This window comes from Aulonocara stuartgranti (assembly GCF_965226115.1).
Source record: "Aulonocara stuartgranti genome assembly, chromosome: 8".
NCBI lineage: Eukaryota > Metazoa > Chordata > Actinopteri > Cichliformes > Cichlidae > Aulonocara > Aulonocara stuartgranti.
The window spans coordinates 181,982-209,925 of NC_138959.1; the positions used below are offsets into that span (position 1 = coordinate 181,982).

Below are 27,944 nucleotides of genomic sequence, written 5' to 3' on the forward strand. Positions count from 1 at the left end.
TAGCCTCAGGTATCATGGAAGTGGCTGCTCTGGGTCGACCTTTCACCTTAGGGATGCTCTACGATGCCCGGAGAGACAAACTGATCCCAGGCAAATGTCAACTGTCCAAACTTACCAAACAACTCTTTGTTTTTCTGACAGATTGAGATTATATTCAGATTTCATAGAAACCTTAACTTCCCACATAATTATTATTTTATATATTGTTTGTACAGCTATTATCATGAGTTATTATTAGTTATTGCTGACATTAACCCAAACTAAAATCTTGAAAGAATAAACAGGAAATGTCTTGCTTTCATTCCTTCACTGTCACTAAGCAGCCTTTTAGCTTGGTATATTTCTCCTTTAACAAGGCGAGCAGTTAACCAGGATTAAACCAAAGGTTAATTAGTGAAACGATTCAAAACTAAAGTAAAACTAAATGTTTTCATACATGATAAACTGCAACGAGAGGAGCAACACAAAACTAATCATAAAGGGGAACAAACAGCCTCCACATGTACTTTTACAACAATTTATAAATAATTAATTTAATAATAATAACAATAATAACTATAATATCACACCAGTACAAACAGGTCAAAGAAGCCCCATTCCATTTTGACCCAGAGTTACATGAATGTACGGACTCCCACTTTTGAAACTGGACCTTGACAAATCAGAAGAGCCAGAGAACTCTTGTGGTTGTAGTTTGTAATGTGTGTTCTGGTTGAGCCATCCGGGCACAATAGGGGAGAGTGAGGTAAGATGAGCCACTTTTTACTCATGTTGCCCTGGATGTGAGAAAAAAATAACACAGAAATAGAATGATAACATATTCCTTTATTTCAGGATGTCTCCTTTCAAATGTAATGATCAGAATCTATGTCTGATGACGCTGCCCAAAATAATGACCTATTAAAAAAAAATGCTCCTTTGGCTCAACTTGCCCCAGATTAGGGGTAAATTGAACCTAGTCAGTGGGTAAACTGAGCCATCTTGGGGCAAACTGACCATGTAGTTTTTAAAATGTAAAACTGATCATATTGTGAAAACAAACCATTTTAACAGTTGTAAACCTGTGAGAACAAACCTGGAAACTGGTGGTTTCTAAACAAACCACCAGTTCAAAACCATTTATTCAAAAGAACTATTCAATATTCCAATGATCAAGGTTGCAGGGGAATATGAACTGTTGCTCCCTCCTTGCAGTTCCTCCAGCCTGTTGAGGTTGAGGTAGCTTCTTCAGCACATCCTTGCGTGGGAAAGATGCCTCATCATTTTCCTTGAACACAAACGTGGGTTTCTTACTGCTAGTGATCCCTCGGATTCTTCTGAGAAATCTGGCACTCACTTCGTTGTCTGCAAAGCTGTCAACCAGGCCAATGCAATGGTGCCTCCTGGATTTGGATGCAAATCTTACGATGACAAAGTCACCAACTACCAGGTCTGAGACATCTGGTTCACTTCTTTCATCGCTGGAACTCTCATACTCAGAAGTGTCTTCAAATGGGATGGGAACATCACTCTCCTCAGAGCTGCTTTCCACTGCAATTTTTGTCTGGGTTTGTTTCCTCTTCCACATTCCTTGCTTTTTGTGGATTATTTCTTTTTTGCCTTTCAGTTTATTTGTCCTTTCTTCATGGGCTCTCTCAATTGCCTGCTTTTCAGGTGTATCAGTCAGGATTCGTGTCTTCACACGCTTTCGATTTGTTTGTTTCCTGGGCTGCTGACTTTTGGGTAAGGGTAGAATATCAGTGGGAGACACATATCGAGCATGGTTGGGGTCACTTCGTGAACCACATGCATGTACAGGGTCTGGTGAAGGTAGCTCAGCAGAAAGAGAGGCTGAAACCACAGGTGCAACACCTTCAGCGGCAGGCTGCTGCTCCAGGTTGGGCCTGTCTGACACCATGGATGGCTCAAACTCTGCATCAGAGAAGATATCTCTGTTGTAAGGGAAAATCCCAGTGGCTCTAAATCCCGAGGAGATATTTCATGGTGTCATTGCTGACATGAAAGCATCATTCACACAACCAGCAATTTGGTATATGCTGGCAGTTTTGCCTGGGTTGGACCTCATCCAGCCATCAAGAGCTCTGTTGTAATAGTTTTTAAATGGACCATACACACACTTATCCAGAGGCTGAAGGCGATGGGAAGTGTGGGGTGGAATTGTGAGCATTACAATACCACTTGTTTTTGCTATGTCCAAAGCCTTCAGTGAAATGTGGGCTTCATGGTTATCCATGATTAGCAGCAGTGGCAGGTCAGGGGAGCACTTGGTCTGCTGAACCAGATGTTCAAGGAACACAACAAAGACATCTTCACTGATCCAGCCTGATCTTGTAGTGGTACCAATTGATCCCGGAGGTGCTCCTGCAATGAAGTGGTCTTTGTATCTAACCCTTGGGAAGATAAACATCGGAGGGACTGCGTTACCAGTCGCATTGACAGCACAGACTACAGTCACCAGTTCGCCTCTTTCAGCAGATGTGATGGAGCCCACTTGTTTTTTTCCTTTTTCTGCCACTACCTGCTTTGGTGTCTGTACTGTTGTTACACCTGTTTCGTCAACATTAAAAATCATGTTTGGGGGGAATTTATACCTGTCAAACAAAAAAAGAGCAATGATGATTAGTTAAATTTTTAAGTAATGCAAAAAATGTTAGCTGAGAGTACGCATATTTATTCACTTAACTGTTGTTTGTAGTTGTCATAAATAGTTATTAATGTTTTCAATTAGATAACTTCTGTTACCTGTCGATCACTTTAGCCAGATTGTCAAAGAACTCCCCAACTGTAGTCTTATTGAAGGCTGTAGCTCTTCCCAAAGATGTTGCCTCAGGCATACGGCAAGAGAGATGGTGGCGTGCCAAAAAATTCTTGAACCATTCTTTACCTAAAAAATGTAATGGTAAAGTAATAAACTACACAAAATACATTAGTCTGTGCCAACCTACTGAAATGTTGTTTCTTGCACTTCCTACCGGCTAAACCTTTCTCTGTCCAGTTGCTGGGAGTAGGAATGTTGTTTCTGCCTGCCAATTCTAATGCCAGTTCACGGCATTTCTTTGGGGAAATGCCATGGAACTGCTCTGCAAGCTTCTTGATATGCTCTGATAGCTCCTTCTCCACCTCCTCAGAGAAGACTCTCTTTGCTGAAGCTGTTCCACTATAGCCAACCGATTTGACCTCCTGTGTGTCCCTCTTTTTAATATATCTCCTGAGTGTTGACCTGTCCAATTTGTCTTTCTTTAGCCACTGATCTTATGGACTTTCCTCCCTTGACTTCACTCGCTGCCCTTTCAATCTCCTCCAGGGGTGTTGAGCCCCAGCTGGTCTTCCGTCTGTAGGTCCTTGGCATGATATCTTTTCTATAATAGTTAACATATGACAAATACAACAAAAGGGTTCAGTATACTGAACTAAAATACTATTTAATAAGTCAGAGCCTTAAATAAATTTCAGTGCCTTATGGTGGGGTAGGTTGAACCATTGGATCAATTTACCCCATAGCCTTTGGCTCACTTTGCCCCATAGCCACCATTTTGAAAAAAACGGGCTAGCTTAGCAATTTAGGCTAATCTTTAGAAAACTTCTTCAGATGATATTATATTTTAGAAACCCACCAACATGTATAATATATCATCTTAGACACAGATACATTTGTTTTAATATTACAGTCAATTTACCTGATAGGCAGAAATTTTACTTTGACAAGCAAAAAACATTTTTTTGTGTAATACAGACTTACCCCTTCTCCAATGTGCTCCTCTTTAATATAGCAGGATGGAAGTGATGAGTGCTTCCTGGATTTATGGTCACATGACAAAACATGTACACAGTTACCTAGATACAAGGGGTGGTTCAACTTACCCACTGGCTCATCTTACCTCACTCTCCCCTAGTAAGAAAACTCTGGTATTCTAAGGAGCTTGGAAAGAAAAGCGTCTGGACTTCTTTAAGTTGCTTGAAGATGTTTCACCTCTCATCCGAGAAGCTTCTTCAGTTCAAGAATGGGTGTAGGTCACAATCAGCCAAGGTCTCAGGGGAGCTTCAGATGAGCTCATGTGATCATCATAGCAAAAAGGAAAGTTTGAAGCCTAATTTTAAAATCAGAGATCATGTCTGTGTCACGGACTGGCTGTGCGCAGCAGTAGGATAGGAACCAAAAGCAGACTCACCGGCAGGACATACACTCAAAAAACACAGCTTTTCTGCTGGAGTGCAGGAGGTATGCAACTAAAGTAAACTAAACTAAACTGGAATACAGGAAAAAACATAGAGAGGAACACACAGCCATGAGGGAGATCACAACACAAGGCAGAGGGAGACACAGACATAAACAAAGCTGAAGGTGATCTAACTAATGAGTCAGGGACAAAGAAAACTGAACATAACGAACAGTAGACAGGAAACTGTCAAAGTAAAACAGGAAGTACTAGGAAGCAGACTAACTAACACAGCATGACACAGGAGCTGGGAAGAAAGAACACTCAGGAAAACAAGATGGATTAGGGAGATGACGGGATGAGGCAACGAGGTGGACGCGGAAACAGTTAAGGGAGTCGAGGCAAAGAGACAGAAAGAGAGCGAGAAAGCAAGCAAAGAGACATGACGGGCTGGGGAGACACGGAATAAACATGAGGAGAAGGTGGGAAAGAAGACACAAGGACACAGAGAGGGATACAGAGGGCAGAGGCACAAGGGGACCAAAAAGGAATATAAGAAACTCAAGGCAGACTAACCTGAAGATTGCTAATGAACCTTCAATGTAAACCATAATACAAAATGACACCAAAACACAAGAACTCAAAAATACTGGGTCAAAATGTCCCAGAACCATCACAGTCGGTCTCCTGAATCCAAACTGGAAGCTGGTTCCACAGAAGAGGGGCCTGAAAACTGAAGGCTCTCCCTCCCATTCTACTTTTAAATACTCTAGGAACAACAAGTAGGCCTGCAGAGCGAGAGCGAAGTGCTCTAATAGGGTGATATAACAGGAAAAAAAGAAACACACAAAGAAGAGCAGCCTATTGAGAAAAGCTTGGCACAATATTCAGATCACAACTGCAAAACACAGGTTGAAAAAAATCACAGAAATACTTTTTTGTTTTTAAATGCAAAAAAGCACTCGCTGATTATCACCTTTATTAAATGAAATAACATGTGTAATGTTCTCAGGATTAAGTGTTTAGAAATGTTTAAAATTTCTGGCTCCTTTACAGGCCATATATTTATGACTATGATATGTTGCTGTGTGGCAGCTACTTATCTAATACAACACTTGAGAAACTTATTGAATTACTTCAGAGGTGTCTTAACTAAGACATTTAGATTTGTATGTGTAAATAAACTGTGTAACCTGAAATAAAATCCAGATTAACCTAAAACTGCTGCTATTATTCTTCATTAAATTTTGCAACCGTTTTGTGGATCTCATGTCTTAAAGGTGTCACCCTGTGGGAAGCTAAAACTCTGCAGGAGAAGTCAGTGGAGAAAAATCAGCACAGCAGTGAGTTTGAAGTCAGTGCGTCTGATTCCACTAAAACAAAATCCTCTCTGCTGGATGTTAATGCTTCACTAAAGGCCAGTTTCCTGGGTGGACTCATTGAAGTTGGAGGATCAGCCAAGTATCTGAATGATAAGAAGAAATCTCACCATCAGAGTCAAGTCACACTTCAGTACAAAGCTACCACCAAATTCAAACAGCTGATGTTGACTCCTGATGAAACCAAGAACACTCAAGAAGCAGAAGACGTGAAGAATTTGGCGACACATGTAGTCACAGGAATCCTTTATGGAGCAAATGCTTTCTTTGTGTTTGACAGTGAGAAGTTAGATGATAGCAGCATTCAAGTCATCGAGGGCAGCATGCAAGCAGTGATAAAGAAGATCCCCTCATTTAATGTTGAGGGGAAAGTTGACATCAAGCTGAGTGATGAAGAAAAAGCTGTGACTGATAAATTCACCTGCAAGTTCTATGGAGACTTCATCCTTGAAAGCAACCCTGCAACATTTGAAGATGCAGTGAAGACATACATCCAACTTCCAAAACTACTGGGAGAAAACAGAGAAAACTGTGTTCCACTGAAGGTCACACTGATGCCTCTGAAGAATTTACATCCAGAAGCTGCTGAGATGATGACTGGTATCAGTGTTGGACTTGTTATAAAGGCTCAAGATGCTCTGAAGGACCTCTATAATCTGGAAATAAGATGCAATGATCTGCTGGAGGACAGAGTGGTGAGAAGCTTTCCACAGATACCAGAAAAATTGAGCAGATTCAAGAAGTTCTGTGAGTATTTCAGATCTTCAATCCAAGAAACAATGGCTGAGAAACTTCCCTCCATCAGGGCAGGTGAGGAAGATAAGCAGGAATTAGTGAAAGTGTACCCTCCAGGTGTTTCTTGTTGCTTGCTCTCTTCTTCTCTTATCTCATCATCAACAGCCTGTACAAAAAACTGTTGCTCTGCAAGTGCAACGGTTTCCAAGAAAAATGTGCCCTAACTCTGACCTACAAGTCACAATACATGTTATCTGTCTCTGCAAGCATTTTCATTGACCTTTTACACCCTGTCACCTTTCACAATAGATCATCTCTTCTTGAGCACTTTTCCAGTATGTGTAAGAAAGTCATTATAACCGCTTATTCTACTAAAACATCAAAGAGAAACCAAACATTTTCCATCAATTAAGTTTAAGCATAAAAGCAATTACTTATGGTCACATGGACAAGTGTTTGTTATTCTATAACTGCATTTTATTTGAAAGGTCTAGCAATCTCCTATGTGACTCAGAAATATTACTTTTGTTTTAGTTATTTTCCTCTATAAACTTTAGTTGACTTTTACAGTGGCCTATTTTGTTAATGGCATGAGTTATCTCAAAACATTTCTCCCCTTTAGCATCTGGCATTTTCTCAAAAATATAATCTAGCACCATAATCTAAACCCAGCAAAACAGAATTTTCTTAAAGCAAACATCAGCAACCCAAAATCAGCAGCCAAAACATTAAGTCTGCAGCTCCACACTCATGTGAAACTACACTCTTCCTCCTACGATCTATCTTCTCCTCGTGCCAAAAGCAAAACAAAACAAAGCAAAGCAAAGCATTCCCTTTCTCTCCCCAACTTGGTCAATTGTTTGTCCCCCTTTATTCATGCTAACCCACATTCACTCATTCACACGCATTCACTCAAAATAAAAACACTTGTCTATCATTTTTGGTTTGGATTGACACGCGGCAATCCTTTTAGACAAGAACTCCCAGGTTCCCACAGGTGGCTTCTCCTCAGCCAGTTGTAATCTGGAAAAGGTCACATTATATTTGCTCTCCCAAAAAAATTTCAGCGTTGTTAATTCAATCTTGCAGGCCTGCTTACAAAATATGAGAAAAAGAGAGCTGATTATTAGCTCATCAAAACACGACACATAATCACCTGATAGGTTTTCTCTAAGTGCACTGTTACAATTTTAAAGGGCCCAATTCTAGACATGTCCATGTTTACTAAAACTCCCTCTATTAAAATAAGAAAGCAACTCAAACCTAACTGACACAATCAACCCATCACTAAAGCAACAACCCCAAAGATCTTAAACACAGAAAATTTTGCTTATTAATCTATCAATATGTTATGGAGATTAGAACTTCAGGGCCACAAAGGTTTTGCCCTCCTCTTGGTTTAACTAATACTTACATAGTCTGAGATCAGACTTAAAATCACTCCCTCTGTTCATTCTTCCCACATCATATCTCAGTGGTTGGCCTGAGATTCCACAGCGTCCTGAGAGTCCGAGGTCAACTGACATAATTTCACCAGCTAAATACACACAAAATCTTGTTAAAAGCCACAGTTTGCACACAGTAATGTTCCCCTTTAAGCACTTTAACATACTTAGATTTAGCATAATATATAAACCCGTTATAACAATGTGTCCTCACTAAATTATACATTTCTTGTCTAAATCTGCACTTCTGAACAGACCTGACCACCTTATTTAATTATCCTGTTATTTCACCATTATATCTTTTACCAACTAATTCTCCTCAGTCTCTGCTATGTTTCCTCCATTCAAAACCTCAGACACACTGCCACACAGGAAGCTTCTTTGTCACCACTCATTTCAGCTAGTTTAATCAATGTCTCTGCATTAGAGCTCCAGGTCCAACAGGGCATATTCTCAAAGCAGCCTTTCCTACACATTTCTCAGCTATAATTTGATCATGTTTTAACTACTTTGCTATTAGTCTAATGGTCTTTGAATCACTTTTCATCACACTAAGTAACTTGGACAAGATGATAAACAGACTCACATGCTCAACATGCTGTCTAATCTTCATGAGCTCTCTCGTAGTTGTAAGGTTAATGCATTTTCTGTTTGTGTGTGTGATTTTGTATATGTTTCTTTTTGCAGTGTTTCAGACTCCTTCACAATTTTCCCACTTAAGTAAGTTTTCTTTTTCCCAGGTTTGCTAACCCAAATTTTGATTTCCCACCTTAAGTAACTGCATTCCTTGTCTTCAGCCAGGAGTGAGAGCTCACTTGTCAGGTTTAGTGATGCATGGCGCTGTAAACAATTCAACCAGAAACTTGGCCTGAACATTTCCAGTAATGTTAACCTATAACTTTCTTCTGACCGCTGCATGTGGAAAATTGATCCAGGTCTGCTTTGGACCTAAAAATGACAAACTTAGACACTTTCATTATTATCATCAGTGCTTAAACGACCCACTTCTCTCTCTCCAGTCAGAAACACCAATTTATTTCATGTATTTACATTCATAAGTGTAAGCATGTCTTCATTGCATGTTTGTTGTGTGTTCATATTAATTTTGAGTGTAAGCTGATTCTTCATTGCATGTGTGTTTTTTATACTCATGTTTAATTCATGCATCTTTGCACTGAGCTGTGGATTCAAACTGTCTCACGTCTGCTTTAGTTTTTTTTTTTTTTTTTTTTTTTTTTTATTGTGATGTGGTAGACATTCCTAAACCTCCATGAGTTCAGTCTCAACCTTCAATCCAATTTTCCCATATGCTTTCACTGTATCACGTCCAGGTTCACCTCTCACTGTTCTCACAGTTTCCTGTGTGGGCTCTCAGATCAACACAGGCCCAAATCAGCTGTTTCTTCTCTCCATTGCTTCTCTCTTAATCTTTTCACTCTTTTCTTCGACGATTAGTCCCAGCATGGCAAATATGAAACTCAGTGTCCAGTGCATCATCTCACTGTTCAACTGCCCAGCCTGTAATTTACAGTGCATGTTCCATCAAGTGTTTTCTTACATGCTGCTGCTGGAGTCGTCAGTGTTATAGTTCATTTGCACTGTCTTTTGCCTGCTGTTAATTCTTCGAGTCCACGGTGTTCTGTCTGTCTTCTGTCTTCATCAGGAGATTGACTGTCCTTTAAGCTTCTTCTCAGGATAAGGAGACAATGTCATGGTCTCCGTGCCTGCCCGGTTGGCCCCACAAGGCTACATTTGCTGTTTCTGTTCTCTCCCTCTCTGCCTGGGCGGAGCTCACTGTGGGCTCCCGCCCTTGGCCCACACACACACCTGACAACAATCACCTGTCATCACTGGGAGCACTATTTGAGGCTGGAACACAGATCCTCTCGTCGCTGGATGATTGTACTCCTGACGTTAGTGTTCTCACAGCTCTTGTGCTTCATAATTCGTGATTTGTGATTAGTTGGTGACTTTCCTTCTCTTCTGCCTCAGATCTTCCCCCCCCCCCCCCCGGACCTGCGACCTCCCTGCTGTGTGAACGTGTGTGAGTGTGAGCAAAGAAGACGTCAGCGAGTTACCCTGTGATTCCCCGGAGTTTTGGATCCCTTCACTGTACATATATTGCACTGGCACTGTAAATAAACTACACCTTGGAGACACCTTACCGCTCTGCGTTTGAGTCCCTGTACCAGATCGTGACAGACAATGAGAGGTGAAGTGTCAAATTTTAAGCCAAAGCCTGGCCTGTTTTCATCCCAATTCTTTAATCTATCATTTTGCCACTGTACTCATGTTTTCAGGTTGAAAACATGAGTACAGTACCTGTATTAACACACTAAAACATTTAATTAATATCATTTTCATTACTTTTCTTAATAGATTCAAGTCTCTAATTCCTCTGTTTTCATGTTGCAGCGTCACAAGCTCACAGTTTCCTGCTTCACTTCCTGTCAGACACAAACACTGCAGTTTGCCTACGCGCACACTTTTTATCTCACTCCATTGTCATCTGCTTTTACAACCTAAGCTAACTCTTATTTTATATTTACAGTCTATAAACCCTCTGTAACTTGGCTAAGTCTTAATCTAAAAAAAATGCACCCTTATTACACGCACACACTTAAATATACTCAGCTCTTTGCATTTGCCAGCATTCACATCAAAATCTTCAGCGTGCTCAGCAGAGCTCTTTTGGCACAATGAACAGTTTTCCACACATATCACCATTCTTTCAGCTCAGTTTTCTAACATCATTCATGCAATACTTTCATCAGCATTTTACACACTTCCCTGAACTTCCTTAAAAATTGTCTCACACACACTTTTCTCTCAACACAATGTGCACCTTTAATCATTCATCCCAATAACAATTTTACACTTCATTCATACATTCACACATTTATCTATAACAAAAAGATACTGACTGCCAAGATAAATTATTCCATTACCATATCACAACTTCACTTCATCCATCTTCCTCTAGTACTAGTCATCCTACCATTTCAACTAATTTAAAAGCATCTAAGCCCAGGTTCGCCCACCTTGCTGGTCAATTATAACCGTTATCTGTCCGGGACAACGGCCTGATTACTAAGTCCTATCTTAATCTATAAGCGCTTCCCGCAGCTCGACAAGAAGCTCCACCTCATGGATGCCCAGCGTCCTGCTGGCACCTGAAACTTTACGTAAAGCTTACATGTGAGCCACGTTTGGAATGGTCACGCCCGGGGCCCCGCTCCTGTCGGTCAAACAGTGCAAGAAAAGTGGTGCTTGACCACTGATTATTAACGACTGTCCCTACCGGTCGCGGGTATCACCTGAATGACCCTGTCGTCGCAGGAAATTGCAGCGCGTCCGCCGCAAGATGGAGCCATAACACATTTTGCACCCCTAGAGAACGCCGTCTCCGTCCTAAGTAATTTAAATAATTCTGGAAGCATCACTGTGGACTCTAACCGCCAGTTTATTATCTGATGCCCGGGTCCCACCCTATAATCAATGACCAAATGTCCTAATCTAATCTCTTTTCTTGGCTGACGTAACAAACACACATAATACACCAACTTTAAACATACGTCACAACAACTTTTAACTTCACCCTAAAATTAATCACAGTAACTTTTGTCAAATATCCCCAAACTTTACTTTTATTTATTTCTAATTACCAAAATTATCATGGACATGTCACATGAAATCTACTTAACAGATTTTATAATTTAGTTTAATTTCCACTGCTGAGCCACTTTAACAGTAACAATCATCAATTCGGCGGACAAATAATTTAGAATTCATCCAATGTGCACAATTTTCAACAGGCTTGCGCCTACCTTTAAATCTTTTAGACCGGTCTGTTGTCCGCCTCATATCAGATCATACCTTAAGCTCCAAATTAGTCCCCTCAGCCGCAAAAGAATCCGGGTCACTGGCACCAAGTATTAAATCCCAGTTCTTTTGTATTCTTTATGACCAAAAAGACAAGGCTCAAAGTGGTCTTTTACTTTAAAAATGATCTTTAATTTTACATATCCCAGAATATGGAGACTGAGCACAGAAGCGACATCAGCTAGTCTGAAGTACGAACAGGAAACCTAGTTATTTATACACTTTCTCTAGACGTCACATACACTTTAAGTTTCGATCAAACAGCCTAGTTGGTTTCACTTTCTGCCTGTGCTCTGCAAAAGTATGCAGTTTCCTGTCAGTACAGGGTGGGCCATTTATATGGATACACCGTAATAAAATGGGAATGGTTGGTGATATTAAAGTCCTGTTTGTGGCACATTAGTGTATGTGAGGGGGCAAACTCCTCAAGATGGGTGGTGACCATGGTGGCCAATTAGAAGTCGGCCATCTTGGATACAACTTTTGTTTTTTCAATAGGAAGAGGGCCATGTGACACATCACACTTATTGGTAATGTCACAAGAAACACAATGGTGTGCTTGGTTTCAACGTAACTTTATTCTTTCATGAGTTATTTACAAGTTTCTGACCACTTATAAAATGTGTTCAATGTGCTGCCCATTGTGTTGGATTGTCAATGCAACCCTCTTCTCCCACTCTTCACACACTGATAGCAACACCGCAGGAGAAATGCCAGCACAGGCATCCAGTATCCGTAGTTTCAGGTGCTGCACATCTCGTATCTTCACACCATAGACAATTGCCTTCAGATGACCCCAAAGATAAAAGTCTAAGGGGGTCAGATCGGGAGACCTTGGGGGCCATTCAACTGGCCCACGACGACCAATCCACTTTCCAGGAAACTGTTCATCTAGGAATGCTCGGACCTGGCACCCATAATGTGGTGGTGCACCACCTTGCTGGAAAAACTCAGGGAACGTGCCAGCTTCAGTGCATAAAGAGGGAAACACATCATCATGTAGCAATTTCAAATATCCAGTGGCCTTGAGGTTTCCACTGATGAAGAATGGACCCACTATCGTTGTACCCCATATACCACACCAAACCATCACTTTTGTTGGTCCAACAGTCTTGGAGGGATCCATCCAATGTGGGTTAGTGTCAGACCAATAGCAGTGGTTTTGTTTGTTAACTTCACCATTCACATAAAAGTTTGCCTCATCACTGAACAAAATCTTCTGTGTGAACTGAGGGTCCTGTTCCAGTTTTTGTTTTGCCCATTCTGCAAATTCTGTGCGCCGATCTGGGTCATCCTCGTTGAGATGCTGCAGTAGCTGGAGATTGTAAGGGTGCCATTTGTGAGTAGCTAATATCCGCCGAAGGGATGTTCGACTAATGCCACTCTCCAGTGACATGCGGCGAGTGCTACGCTGTGGGCTCTTGCTGAATGAAGCTAGGACAGCCACTGATGTTTCTTCATTAGTGACAGTTTTCTTGTGTCCACATTTTGGCAAATCCAACACTGAACCAGTTTCACAAAACTTAGCAAGCAGTTTGCTGACTGTAGCATGGGAGATGGGTGGTCTCGTAGGGTGTCTTGCATTGAAATCTGCTGCAATGACCCGGTTACTGCGTTCACCAGATATCAACACAATTTCGATCCGCTCCTCACGTGTTAACCTCTTTGACATGTCAATGGCTGTGAACAAAGAGAAACTTGTAAATAACTCATGAAAGAATAAAGTTACGTTGAAACCAAGCACACCATTGTTTTTCTTGTGACATTACCAATAAGTGTGATGTGTCACATGGCCCTCTTCCTATTGAAAAAACAAAAGTTGTATCCAAGATGGCCGACTTCTAAATGGCCACCATGGTCACCACCCATCTTGAGGAGTTTGCCCCCTCACATATACTAATGTGCCACAAACAGGACTTTAATATCACCAACCATTCCCATTTTATTACGGTGTATCCATATAAATGGCCCCCCCTGTACTTCTGCCAAATCATAGTATTCATGCCAAAACACAGAAATACTGTGTTTTGGCATAAATTCTATCTTTTAGCAGAAATATCTGCTAAAAGATAGAATTTATGTTAAAACATAGTATTTTTGCATAAACATAGTATTTCTGCCAAATCATAGTATTTATGCCAAATTATGGTATTTTTGTCGAATCATAATATTTCTTTTATGTTATAGTATTACTACTACTACTAAGAATTTCTGTTAGGTTATGGTATATGTGTTGAATATACATTGTATTTCTGCCAAAAAATTGTATTACTGCAATTTTATAGTATTTGAGCAAAATCGTAGTATATGTGCAAAAACATAATATGTCTGCAATTCACAGTATATCTGTTAAGTTAGTATTACTACTAAGTCATAGTATTTCTGCTATATCACAGTATTACTACTATTTCATAGTATTTGAGCAAAACTACAGTATTTCTGCTATCTTATAGTACTTGTACTCAATTATAGTATTTGTGCCAAAGTTAAGTACTTCTGCCAAATCATAGTATTTATGCCAAATTATGGTATTTGTGCTGAAAAGTCTTTGATCGAGGGAAAGAAGCTGTGACTCTTATAAAGGCGTCTGTCCACAAAATTTAACTTCACTAAAGGTATGATGTTTTTAAAATATATATCTTGTTCGAATGCAGTGCTAATCGGGTGTTCACTACCACTTACTCGTAATTAATGGAAGATGGCTTGAGCATGAATTGAGGCTGTGGTTTGGGGAAGTGCTCAAAGAGGACTGGCAGGGCTCAAAATGGTCACGTCTCTGCTTTCCTGAGAAAAGGTGGTTAAAATTGTGTTCTTTGATTATTGCCCTTGAGTTTATAGGTGTGAGCGCAAACGCCTCCGTTGCATCTGGAATGCTCAGACAAGTTAGGGCAAGATACTTTTGCATACTGTGAATGTCTGTTTCTTTCCTCCTGTTTCCAGGCAGCAAGCTGTTAGAGTTATATGGCAGTATTGGAATGTAATGTGCAGCAGACCAATGGGACGCTTCAGAATTTCTCCTAGAATCTTCCAGCACTGAGGTAATTGGAGTTATTTGACAGCACTTCCACTGCTACACAGAAAAAAAGAATAAAAACAGTATAAAGCAGCACTTGTGAATTGAATTGAATCTGTATTTTGAACATGTTAAAAAATTACTACAATAGAGAAATAAAAAGAGACAAACAAACAAAGGGAAAAAAAGGAAAACAAAGCAACCACAACTGCAAAAAGTAAAGAGTGCTTTGTAAAGAGACCACCAGAGCCAAAAACTGTGACTCAGGTTACACTGGATTGGAAAAGGACATTTTTGTCTGCAGTAGAGCTTGTTGCAAGTAGGGTGACGTTTGGAGAACCTCTTAATCAAAATACTAAAATGTGCAGAAGCACCCCTACAAATACTGATAGGTTACATTATCATTCCGTTTGCAAGTTGTTGTGTCTTCATTGTGTCCTATGGATTTCTGAAATTTCACCATCCAATTTTTCGGATCAAGGACATTATTGAAATTGTTAGAACTTTTTGGTATAACCCCGTCTGGATTACGACTCTGATACAGTATATTTAACTTGAATAACAAAGTTAAAGAGGTAATTGCAGGCTAGCCAACAAGGTCTCAGGCTAACAGCTGACACAGCTAACAGCTGACCAAGGGAACAGCTGACTGAAGCGGTCACCAGTGGAACCAGATAAAATCAGCCTGAAGACTACACCGACAGCTGAGGAAGTCGAGGACATTAAAAAGTGTCTTGACTTCTTAGTGGAGGAAATTTCCACTATTAGGTTGCAGCAAAAAAGTATCCTTGAAATAGTGGTGGAGGTAAAGCTCCTCCACATCCAAAATGCAGAAAAAGAGAAAATGATTGCATACCTGGAAAGTAGGGTCACTGCCCTTGAATAATACAACAGGTGGCTACTTTCCTGCTTTCCAAAGGCATTGACCTGGACCGTAATTTAGCATGCCACCCTCTTGGATGAGAAACTGTAAAATATTTATTAACCTTCCTCACCAGAGGAAGCAAAAGTTCTGACCATTTAAAACATGGTGGATCTCGAAAAATATCAATGAGCAACATGATCTGGACTACAAACAAGGTAGCAAAGTACCACACATTCACTTATGACACACACTGGAAGGAAAACTCAGCTACATCTGGAAGAAAAAGTTTGTGGTGGGGCGTGGTCTGCGGTGCCGTGCGGACGCACCTGCACGGCATCCGCAATCATGCCCGCTGTGTTAAAACACGGGGACTCAGGGGTTGGTGTGGTGGTGGTGTGCTGTGTATGAAATAAAGATGGCTTTGAACGGTGTTCCGTGGTCCCGCCGTGCCTTTATTCCGCCACACAGTTGTATCAATCAGACAGTTGCAGAATATGATCAACTGGAGGAGAAAACATTTAACTATATGGATCACAATACACAGGACTTGGAATATGAAATAGATTCTGTTACACCCCGGCCTAGGCAACCGGCGTGCAACACAGGAAAAATAAAAATAAGGGAAAAAAACAAACAAAAAAAACCCCACTAAGGTTCTCCACCAAAAATCCCAAAAACGAAAGTATCGACAACTATTTATATTAAAGCAAAATAGGACATTTATTTACAGCAAAACACCAAACTATTTACAACCAGGGGGGAGAGATCGCGAACTATGACATACTGAAACACAAGGCTTAAATACATAGAAGGAGCAATTAGGGAATGGACCACAGGAGGGAAACACAGCTGGGGCAAATTAGACCTGACGAGACAAAAAGGGGTGAACTGAACACACTGAGATACAACAGACCTTCAACGTAACGCAGGAAACACATAACAGTCACGCCTAATAAAAAAAACTCTGACAACACCGAAACGTAACAGTTCCCCCCACCCAAAAATCAAACATTTAAAACCCAAATGAAATGTTGGATTCATACAGACAAATGCCAACTCAGAGGCCTGGAAAAATTGGCCGGCAGAGACGAAGCGGAACAAGGCAGACGAAGACGGAGCTGGACCAGGCGTGGTGCTGGGTGGGCTCCTCGGACCCACCAGCTGACTCTGCTTGAGGCTGGACGGGCGACTCGGGCCCTCCAGCAGACGACACATGAGGCTGGACGGGTGACTCGGGCCCTCCAGCGAAGACGGGAGGCTGAAGCGGTCCCACGGACCCTCCAGCGAAGGCAGATGAAGGCTGGAGCGGTCCCTCGGACCCTCCAGCGAAGGCGGATGAAGGCCGGAGCGGTCCCTCGGACCCTCCAGCGAAGGCGGATGAAGGCCGGACCGGTCCCTCGGACCCTCCAGCGAAGGCGGATGAAGGCCGGAGCGATCCTCCGGACCCTCCAGCGAAGGCAGACAAAGGCTGGAGCGGTCCCTCGGACCCTCCAGCAAAGGCGGATGAAGGCCGGAGCGGTCCTCTGGACCCTCCAGCGAAGGCAGACGAAGGCTGGAGCGGTCCCTCGGACCCTCCAGCAAAGGCGGATGAAGGCCGGAGCGGTCCCTCGGACCCTCCAGCGGATCCCGGACGAGCCCCCATATGTTACACCCCGGCCTAGGCAACCGGCGTGCAACACAGGAAAAATAAAAATAAGGGAAAAAAACAAAATTCAGACAACAACTTCTTCTCATCCATCAATAACGACTGCTGCTAACATACAAATGAAGAGTACAATCAGAGGATTAAAACAGAATAAATGATCAATTATCTACTTTAACTGTAGAGGTCTATAGTCGTGTCCAAATTCATGGGCTGCATCCTCCTGAGGACCCGGCCTTCGCGGTCTACGTGGGCCGGGTCCTCAGAAGGTCGGGTAGGCCGGAAGTAAACGGCTGTGAAATTGGACGGTCTAGCCTTCAGATTAGTGTCACCGCTGTCTCGGTGGAGTTTAATAAACTCAGCCGTCTGCTCCTTGCTATCTAAAATATAACAGGACTGTCTCATACTTCTGTTTAATCAGTTTTCTGTTTGACGTTTATTCAGCTGTGTGAAAACCACCTGGGGGTTAATAAAGTTTTTAATTTTATCTAATCTAATAACTTTAATCTCAGCCAAACTGATTTACTCACGAACAAATAAAACACTGAAAAAAGCCCAACAATAACATTTTTAGGTTGTCTTAGTGACTTATATATTACGTTTAACCCGAGCAGCGAAAGTCCGCGGTGATCTGAAAATGATGTGCCGGGAGTTGTGCCGTTCTCGGCCGCATCAGTGACCCTCGAGCTCCCGGCTAGCTATCGAGCTGGTGGGTAGCAGACGTCTCCGAAAACGTCGAAGCACTTTTGCAAATATGCAATGTCTTGATAAACCGAGCAGATATCTAAACTTTACACAGCTACATTCTCACCTGAAAATATGTTAAAAGTTTATTTTGTGACCCAGAAAGATTAATATATTACTGGATAGCTCGTTTAAATTTGACAAGCAAGTGTCTATTGTAGTGAGGTCTAGTTTTAATCAGCTGCGCCTCATTTCTAAGGCTAAGCGCTATATTCCGCACAATAACCTGGAAAAACTTATTCACGCATTCGGGACTTCCAGGTTGGACTACTGCAACTCTCTTTACATTGGCCTTTCCTCCTCCCTTCTCCTTAGATTGCAGACTGTCCAGAATGCAGTGGCATGCCTTTTGACGGGTAGCAGGAAATTTTCTTCCATCACTCCTGTTCTTGCTGGCTTGCACTGGCTGCCAGTTAAATGTCGTATTCAATTTAAAATACCACTTTTCACTTACAAAAGGATTAATAATTTGGCGCCGAGCTACCTCAATGAGCTTCTTAGGTTACACACTCCTGTCAGAGCACTTAGATCTGCTACCCAACTTCTTCTGGAGCAACCTCGTTTGCTGTAGCTGCCCCAGTCTTATGCAACAATCTTCCTGTTGCTATCCGGGCGTCTGACTCTATGCCACTGTTTAAATCACAGCTGAAGAATTATTTATTTAATCTTGCTTTTCCACCTAATTAATATTTGGTGTGTGTTGGTAACGCCATGTAATGGCTAAGATTGCCATTACATGGCGTCCACGCACTGGCAAGCGAAAGCAAGGCCAACCAAAGACCACATGGCGTCGAACATTCATGGACGATCTGAGAACTGTCAACATTGCCTGGGACGAAGCTGAAGCAGTCGCTGCTGACCGACATCGATGGAGATCACTAGCTGCCCGATGCGCCGCCCGGCGTAGGAGGAACCAAGTGCTAAGTAACTAAAAGGTACATTTTTATCCGTTATGCTTGTTAACTACTTTTATGTATTATGATTGTCAAGGTTTTATAATTGATATGTACAGTGGGGCAAAAAAGTATTTAGTCAGCCACCGATTGTGCAAGTTCCCCCACCTAAAATGATGACAGAGGTCAGTAATTTGCACCAGAGGTACACGTCAACTGTGAGAGACAGAATGTGAAAAAAAAATCCATGAATCCACATGGTAGGATTTGTAAAGAATTTATTCGTAAATCAGGGTGGCAAATAAGTATTTGGTCAATAACAAAAATACAACTCAATACTTTGTAACATAACCTTTGGTGGCAATAACAGAGGTCAAACGTTTACTATAGGTCTTTACCAGGTTTGCACACACAGTAGCTGGTATTTTGGCCCATTCCTCCATGCAGATCTTCTCGAGAGCAGTGATGTTTTGGGGCTGTCGCCGAGCAACACGGACTTTCAACTCCCGCCACAGATTTTCTATTGGGTTGAGGTCTGGAGACTGGCTAGGCCACTCCAGGACTTTCAAATGCTTCTTACGGAGCCACTCCTTTGTTGCCCGGGCGGTGTGTTTTGGATCATTGTCATGTTGGAAGACCCAGCCGCGTTTCATCTTCAAAGTTCTCACTGATGGAAGGAGGTTTTGGCCCAAAATCTCACGATACATGGCCCCATTCATTCTGTCCTTAACACGGATCAGTCGTCCTGTCCCCTCGGCAGAAAAACAGCCCCATAGCATGATGTTTCCACCCCCATGCTTCACAGTAGGTATGGTGTTCTTGGGATGCAACTCAGTATTCTTCGTCCTCCAAACACGACGAGTTGAGTTTATACCAAAAAGTTCTACTTTGGTTTCATCTGACCACATGACATTCTCCCAATCCTCTGCTGTATCATCCATGTGCTCTCTGGCAAACTTCAGACGGGCCTGGACATGCACTGGCTTCAGCAGCGGAACACGTCTGGCACTGCGGGATTTGATTCTCTGCCGTTTTAGTGTGTTACTGATGGTGACCTTTGTTACTTTGGTCCCAGCTCTCTGCAGGTCATTCACCAGGTCGCCCCGTGTGGTTCTGGGATCTTTGCTCACCGTTCTCATGATCATTTTGACCCCACGGGATGAGATCTTGCGTGGAGCCCCAGATCGTGGGAGATTATCAGTGGTCTTGTATGTCTTCCATTTTCTGATGATTGCTCCCACACCAAGCTGCTTGCCTATTGTAGATTCACTCTTCCCAGTCTGGTGCAGGTCTACAATACTTTTCCTGGTGTCCTTCGAGAGCTCTTTGGTCTTGGCCATGGCGGAGTTTGGAGTCTGACTGTTTGAGGCTGTGGACAGGTGTCTTTTATACAGATGATGGTGGGTTCAAACAGGTGCCATTCATACAGGTAACGAGTGGGGGACAGAAAAGCTTCTTACAGAAGACGTTACAGGTCTGTGAGAGCCAGAGATTTTCCATGTTTGAGGTGACCAAATACTTATTTTCCACCCTGATTTACGAATAAATTCTTTACAAATCCTACCATGTGAATTCATGGATTTTTTTTTCACATTCTGTCTCTCACAGTTGAAGTGTACCTCTGGTGCAAATTACTGACCTCTGTCATCATTTTAAGTGGGGGAACTTGCACAATCGGTGGCTGACTAAATACTTTTTTGCCCCACTGTACCAGGTCCTTCCTCTTTTCCCTCCCATCTCCCTTTTCCTATTTTATTTTTTGTCGAGCACCTTGGTATACTCTTGGTTTTTTAGTGTGCTTTGTAAATAAAGTTCATTATTATTATTATTATTATTATAAGAGTAATTTTAAACTTAGTAGCAGCCGCCATTGCTGGAAACTGGAGTTTGGCTGGGCCGCGCTATGAATTCTGGGATATGGTGGGCCATGAAGGACACACCCGACCCATCCTTCAAGTTCGGGGAAAAGGAGGACGCATTTGTCAGCTGCATTCGGAGGAGTCTACGAATTTGGACAGCTGTGATGCGCTCCGATGTAATCGGTCTACAAATGCGGCCTCAGGAGGATGCAGCCCATGAATTTGGACACGACCTTTGTGCTCATTTTAATCATATCAAAGAATATCTTAACCAGTTTTAACATCCATTTAGTGTCATTGCCTTATCAGAAACTTCCAGCGCCCCCCCGTGCGTGGCAGCCTGTTACAGCAGCTCAGCTCATTCTGGGCTTCTTTCTTATCTCCTCTTTATTTTCTCATAATTTTTTGTAACTAAAGTCAAAGCAATTAGATTCTGCAATCATGGACTACCGTTGTGTGATAATCTAGCACAGCCTCCCCCAGTGTGTGAATGTGAGAGTGAATGAATAGCGGAATTGTAAAGCGCGTTGAGCGTCTCGAAAAGTGCTATATAAATGCAATCTATTATTATCATCATTAATCTTGGTTGTTTTTCTCAGTTTTTTTCCAATTTTTTTTACATATGTTTGGGGACCCGGCGCATGGATCCTTTGTAGTAGGGATAAGCTGTTAGCGGTGCGTCCCGCAGTGGAGCTGCCGGGAGACAGACACAACATTCCCAGTGAGCTGAGGAGGAAAAGATGGGGGTGTCGTGCTCGGAAGGAACGCCGTCACCCGGGAAGGAGATGTTATAGACCATCTCTCCCTTCTGTAATCACTGGAAATGTAAGATCGCTGCCCAATAAGATGGATGAGCTCACATCGCTAACCTGGTCACAGAGGCACTACTGGCAATGTAGCGTCATGCTAACAGAGTCCTGGCTAACACCGCTAACTACGGACACACGCGTGATTGTACCTGGATTCCAGCTGCTACAGGTGGACAGGATGAGTGAGAGCGGTAGGAGGAAAGGAGGGGGACTGGCAGTGTTTTGGAACGGCAGATGGTGTAACCCTGGGCACATCACTGTGAAAGAACAACTCTGCAGCAGAGACATTGAGCTGTAGGCAGTTAGCATGCGTCCGTACTGTCTCCCCAGGGAATTCTCGCATGTTATCGCGATAACAGCGTACTTCCCCCCCCTCAGCCAACGCGGATGCAGCCTGTTACTCTCTCTACTCTGTGGTCAGCAGACTGCAAACGCAATCTCCGAGAGCCCTTCTCCTAACATCATGGGACTTTAATCATGTCTCACTGAACTCCACACTTCCCACCTCAGAGACAATAAAAAACTGGACTTACTGTACACCAACGCAGAAGAGGCATACAGTTCATCACTTCTCCCTCCAAGATCTGATCACAACCTGGTGCACCTTGTCCCTGTGTATGAGCCCTTAGTGTGCAGGGAGCCACCAGCCGACCACACAGTGCAGAGATGGTCGGAGGAGAGCGAGGAGGCTCTTAAGGATTGTTTTGAGTCTACAGTGTGGGAGGTGATCTGTGACGACCACGGAGAGGACATTGACAGCCTTGTGACATGCATTACGGACTATATTAACTCCTGTGTGGATAACACCCCACAGAACCATCTCGGGCCACAGAGATCAGATCTCTTTGGGGGCGGGGGGGGGGGGGGGGTGAGGTGGGCGAATGAACTGAATCCTTTCTTCAACAGATTTGATTCATATACGAGACAGTCTCCAGCATCAGCTGCAGACTCACCTTCCCCCACTGCTGCTGTTCCACCTCTGACACCTCAGACACTTCACACCTCCTTTACTCACCCAGTTCACTCCTTCCCACCCCCAACAACAGCATCCAACACAAGGCTCCAGCCTGTTTCTCTCAACCACCCAGGTTGAAATGAGGGAAATGAGGAGGATTAAAGCCAAGAAGGCAGCGGGTCCAGATGGCATCAGCTCAAGGGTGGCTAAATCCTGCACAAACCAACTGTGTGGGGTGATGGAGCGCATCTTCAACCTGAGCCTGAGGCTGGGGAGAGTCCCACAGCTCTGGAAAACCTCCTGTGATGTACTACTGCCAAAGATTCCTAAATGGTAAATGGCCTGTATTTGTATTTGTACTAGACCCTAAAGAGGTTTACACATCCAGTCATCTACCCATTCACACACTGGTGATGGCAGCTACATTGTAGCCACAGCCAGACAGAGGCTGCCGGACACTGGCGCCACCGGGCCCTCTGACCACCACCAGTAGGATGGTGGGCAAGTGTCTTGCCCAAAGGCACAATGACACAATGCCCGAGACTGTCCAAGCCGGGGCTCGAACCGGCAACCTTCCGATTACAAGGCGACATCCCAACTCTTGAGCCACGATCGCCCAGGCTGAAGAACCTCAACAGTTACAGGCCGGTGGCTCTGACATCCCTCCTGATGAAGACCCTGAAGCAGCTGGTCCTGGCTCAGCTTCGGCGCCTGGTGAGCTCATCACTGGACCCACTTCAGTTGGCCTACCAGCCTGTAATTGGAGCGGATGATGCCGTCATTCACCTTCTACATTGTTCCCTCTCTCACCTGGAGACCGCTGGGAGCACTGTGAGAAAAATGTTCTTTGATTTCTCCAGTGCCTTTAACACCATTCTTCCCACAGTCCTGAAGGACAAGCTGGAGAACACAGGAGTGGACCATTACCTCAGTAGATGGATTTTGGACTACCTCACCAACCAACCAGAGTATGTGAGAACTATGTGTCGAACAGGGTCGTCTGCAGTACAGGGGCCCCACAGGGAATGGTTCTGGCTCTGTTCCACTTCACCATCTACCCTGCAAACGTCACCCACAGCTCCACCCAGTGCTTCCTGCAGAAGGTCTCTGATGACTCTGCAATAGTCGGCCTCATCACTGATGGGGACGACAGGGAGTACAGAGGACTGACCAAAGGCTTTGTGGACTGGTGTCAGCTGAACTACCTCCAGATTAACACCAGTAAAACCAAGGAGCTGGTGGTAGAGTAGCCTTGTATGTGGACAAATCCTTGAAATTTAATGTGGTGGATAAGATGGTGATTGATAATGTACTGGAATGTATTACAGTTGAAACTTTTAAAGAATAAAGTAAAAATGTAATCATTAGCTGTATATACAGAGGTCCATGTGGTAGTATTGAGAAATTTAAAGACTGGATAGAAGAAACATTTACTTAAATAGCTCACAAAAAACGTTTAATTTGTGGGGATTGTAATATTGATTTGCTAAACCCAAATAAACATAAATCCACTGAGGAATTTATTAACACAATGTACTGTATGTGTCACAGTCCTGGGCCTGTGGCCCAGTGTTTTGATTTTGTCCTATTGTTTATTAGTCTGTTTTCTCCTATTGTTCATGAGTACTAGGGTTCTGGTTTCTGTTTTGCGTTTCTAAATTTCTTGTTCTTCTGGGTTTATAATTTCAAGCTCTTAGGTTTAGTTCTGCCTTCATGTTATTCTCTTATTTCCCTAGTCAGTCATGTCTCGTGTCCCTTCTTTCCCTGTACTCTGTGTTCCCTCTATACTGTCTTAGTATTGTCTCTGAGTTCAGTCTGTGGATTTCCTGTTTTACCTTTGAAGGTCTTGTCTCATGTTAGTGTATTCTGCTTTACTTTCTTGTCTTGTCTAGCCTAATGAGTTCTAGCTGTGTGCCCACCTGTTCCTCGTTTCCTCATGTGTCTGCCAGTGTATTTTAGTCCCTGCCAGTTAGTCCTTGTTGTCGCGTCATTAACGTTGGTTCACCCTCTCCCGCTGTGTGTTCTGTCTGCCTGCCTGCCTGCGAAAGTTTATTTTTGTATCTTTGGTTTTGTTACTTAAGAGTTCAGCATTAAAGCTGTTTTGGCTTCCTGTTTGTCTCCTTGAGTACTGCATTTGGATCCTTGTCTCGAGCCTGCACACAGCAATCCATGACAGAATGAACCTATTCCCTAAAATTACTAGACCGACCAGGATCACATCACATTGTGCAACTCTCATATACAACATTTTTTACAAATGCCATTAAAAATAAGATTGTAAGTGGACTCCTGATTAACAACATTAGTGACCATCTTCTAATTTTTACAATCTACGAAAGGAATTACAAGATAAATGAAGTGGACAGTAAAAAAGAGTACAGACGAGTAACAACAGAAGAAAGAATAAATCCATTTAAAAAGATTTAATGACACAGAAATGGAGTGAAATATATCAGGAACAAGACCTTAATAGTGTGTATGATGAATTCCTTGGAATATTTACATTATTGTATAATACCAACTGTCCAATAAAGCAATATTGTAGGAAACATAAATATATGCACTGTCCAGGGATAACAAAAGGTCTGCAAAATGCATGTATAAAGAAAAATGCTCTATACAGAGATTTCTTAAGAAAAACAACTGAAGTCGCTGAAATCAGAAACAAAAGATATATAAAAATAAGTTAATTAATATCCTTAGATATAGTAAAAAGGAATACTATAAGAAGCAAGTAGATATAAATAGAAATAATATTAAAAGATTATGGGAAATACTGAACAGTGTTATAAAATGTGGAGCTGGACAAAATAAATATCCCAAGTATTTCATTGATAATGACCATGATGAATACAATGTGGATGTTGTGGCAAAAAGTCTCAATGAATTCTTTGTAAATGCTGGACCAAATTTAGCAAGAACAATCACTGATCCTGGGAAAGCAGAGGAAAAACTGCTTTCTCTTGGCTCTTGACGGAGGCGGTCGCACTTTCTCCCTCTCCCTTATCTTTCCTGCTGGATTTCTCATGTCTTTTGTATAGTCTCACTTATTCTCTAACCCTAAGAGAGTCTCCCAGACTTGTTCTCCAAAAACCTAAAGAAGAATTATGGATTTGATCAACTGGTCCCTTAACTGAATTAACATCCTCCTGGGCTTGGGCGAGCCCGACTGTCCTGCGGAGACGTTTGCTGCCGGATACTCGATGGTCGGTTGCGTCGTGTGTCTGGCGACACTCTCGATGGAGGACAGTGAATGACATCTACCAATTCAGAACCACGATAACAGAGTTCTGGCTGATTGGAGCGGGCTCGGACCTGTCTTATCAAAGAACAAGAAGCGGCTACAGCTGTTCAAAATCCCACCAGGTTGGCCGACATGATAGACGATGGGCAGGACTGTGAGTAAGACTGTGTTTATTGAACGCAATATGTATAAGATCTTGGAGAAGAAGAACAGGAATTGAGAGACCTGTGATGAGTGACGGACATTAGACCAACTGTAAAATTGGAAGCAGTTTGTTCGCACTAACCAAAACCGCTACCATCTTCATCTCATGCGGCCTCCCTGGCTCCAACTGGATGCTCAAGGCACAAGCTGACGGGAATAACAAAACTCTCCTTTAGATAATGAGACTGTTTGTTGTGACTCTCTCCCTCCTCATTCAAGGCCGCCCTCGTCGACCGAAGATTGTTGACTTTTGCTTAACCGGGTGAAGGGACACTTTCTCTCGGCTGAACACAGAACACACACACTCATAAGCACACACACGTACACTAACACAGACCTACACTTGTTGTTTGTATATGTGGTCGGCAAGGTATCATCTATCTTAATTGCCTCTTGGGGATAAATAAAGTGTCTCTTACTGTGGTACACTGATACACAGAAATCCACATTTTATGTTTCTCACAGCCTTTGATGAAAATGAAGTTTTTTAAATTGTCAAAAAAAATGTAAAAAATCTGTAATCTTTGGATTGTAATGATATTGATATGATAGTAGTTAAAAGCATCATTGAAGCTATTATAAAACCATTTACATAAATCTGTAATTTATCATTTCAAACTGGTCAATTTGCAGACAGAATGAAAATAGCAAAAGTTATACCTCTATACAAATCTGGCAACAAACACCATTTCACAAACTACAGGCCTGTCTCTTTATTAACTCAATTCTCAAAAATTCTTGAAAAACTGTTTAACAAAGGACTGGAAAAATTTATAGATAAATATAAACTACAAACAAAGAGTCAATATGGGTTCAGATCAAGCAGATCAACATTACTAGCACAATTAGATTCAATAGAATACATCACAAATTCCATAGACAAAAAGCAATATGTGGCTGGGTTATTGACTTCATAAACTGGAGCATTATGGTGTCGGAGGGGTAGTTTTAAATTGGGTCGTGAGTTATTCAAGTGACAGGAAGCAGTTTGTGAAATAAATGGTGGTTGCTCGTTATGTATGGACATTGTTTGTGGTGTACCACAAAGGTCAGTTTTTGACCCAAAATTCTTTAACTTATACATCAATAACATTTGTAACATGTCCAAAATATTAAAAATGGTACTCTTTTCTGACGATACAAACATCTTCTGCTCTAGCAATGATTTGCAGCAGTTAATGAAATAATGAAATAAGTAAAATGAAGTTCTGGCTGACAAACTGAACTGGTGATGTGATTGCTATAATTCATTGAGTACTAGGAATGTGTCACAGTTCTAGGTCTTTCTGACCCAGCTTTTTGAGTTCTTTTGTTTTTATATTATGGTTTATGTTTTGAGTCCTTTTGTTGTACTATGTTTATTATTTCCCTAGGTTTCAGTCATGGTTATCATAAGTTTAGTTCTTAGGTTTTGTTATATGTGTTCCATGATGTGTCTACTGTGCCTTTCTCAACCATGTTGCAGGTTCCTATGTTCTGTCTCCCCAGTCTCTGTTAAGTTTACATGTCTGGAGTTCAGTCAGTATGTTTCCTCTTTTACTTTGAAGGTCCTTGTAGCATGTCAGTGTTTCTAGTTTTGCTTCCCTTGTCTCGTCCAGCCTGATTATTCCCAGTTGTGCTTTCCTTCTGTGTCTCATTCCCTCGTTATCCCTCTGTGTATTTAAATCCTGTGTTTCTCTTTGTCAGTGTCGTAGTCTCCCTCATGGCTGTGTGATGTTCCCTGTGACTCCTTGTGCTTTAGTTTTCCCAGTTTAGTTTTGTATTGTTATTTGTGTCCCCCTACGCCAGCAATAAAGCTGTGTTTTTGAGTTTACCTTGTCTCTGCGAGTTTGCATTTGGGTCCTTTTCCTGCCTGCACACAGCCGAGACATGACAGAAGACTATGACCAGACAATGGACCCAGCAGCTCACAATCCCTCCACTGAGCTCCAGGAGGACGTGATCTATGCGGTGGAGTTTCTATGTCAGAAGTGGTTTGCCCTGCCAATTAAGGAATACCAGGAGGAGTTAGCTGTTAGGTTACAGAGAATGGTTTCCAAATGGCTATTTGGCCCGCTACACCCACTCATTCAAGACTTCCTTGTCACCACCGTACACATCCGCCCTGAGCAGCCATAG

The 27,944-nt window shown here is 42.3% G+C and overlaps 1 protein-coding gene and 1 long non-coding RNA gene across 2 annotated transcripts; one reads left to right on the forward strand and one right to left on the reverse strand.

Annotated features, from left to right (window-relative positions):
- Nucleotides 1–27,944, forward strand: LOC309713049 (stonustoxin subunit beta-like; the record flags this gene model as incomplete). The annotated part of the gene is made up of 3 exons (XM_082544388.1): nt 1–90; nt 5,438–6,377; nt 27,689–27,944. The coding sequence occupies exons 1-3, from the start codon at nt 15–17 to the stop codon at nt 27,942–27,944; spliced, it is 1,272 nt and encodes a 423-aa protein (XP_082400514.1). The 5' UTR covers nt 1–14.
- On the reverse strand, nt 2,556–3,213 carry LOC309712724. Its single transcript, XR_014278373.1, has 3 exons — nt 2,973–3,213; nt 2,743–2,884; nt 2,556–2,591 (listed from the first exon to the last, which is right to left on the reverse strand). It is a non-coding gene; the product is annotated as an uncharacterized lncRNA (long non-coding RNA).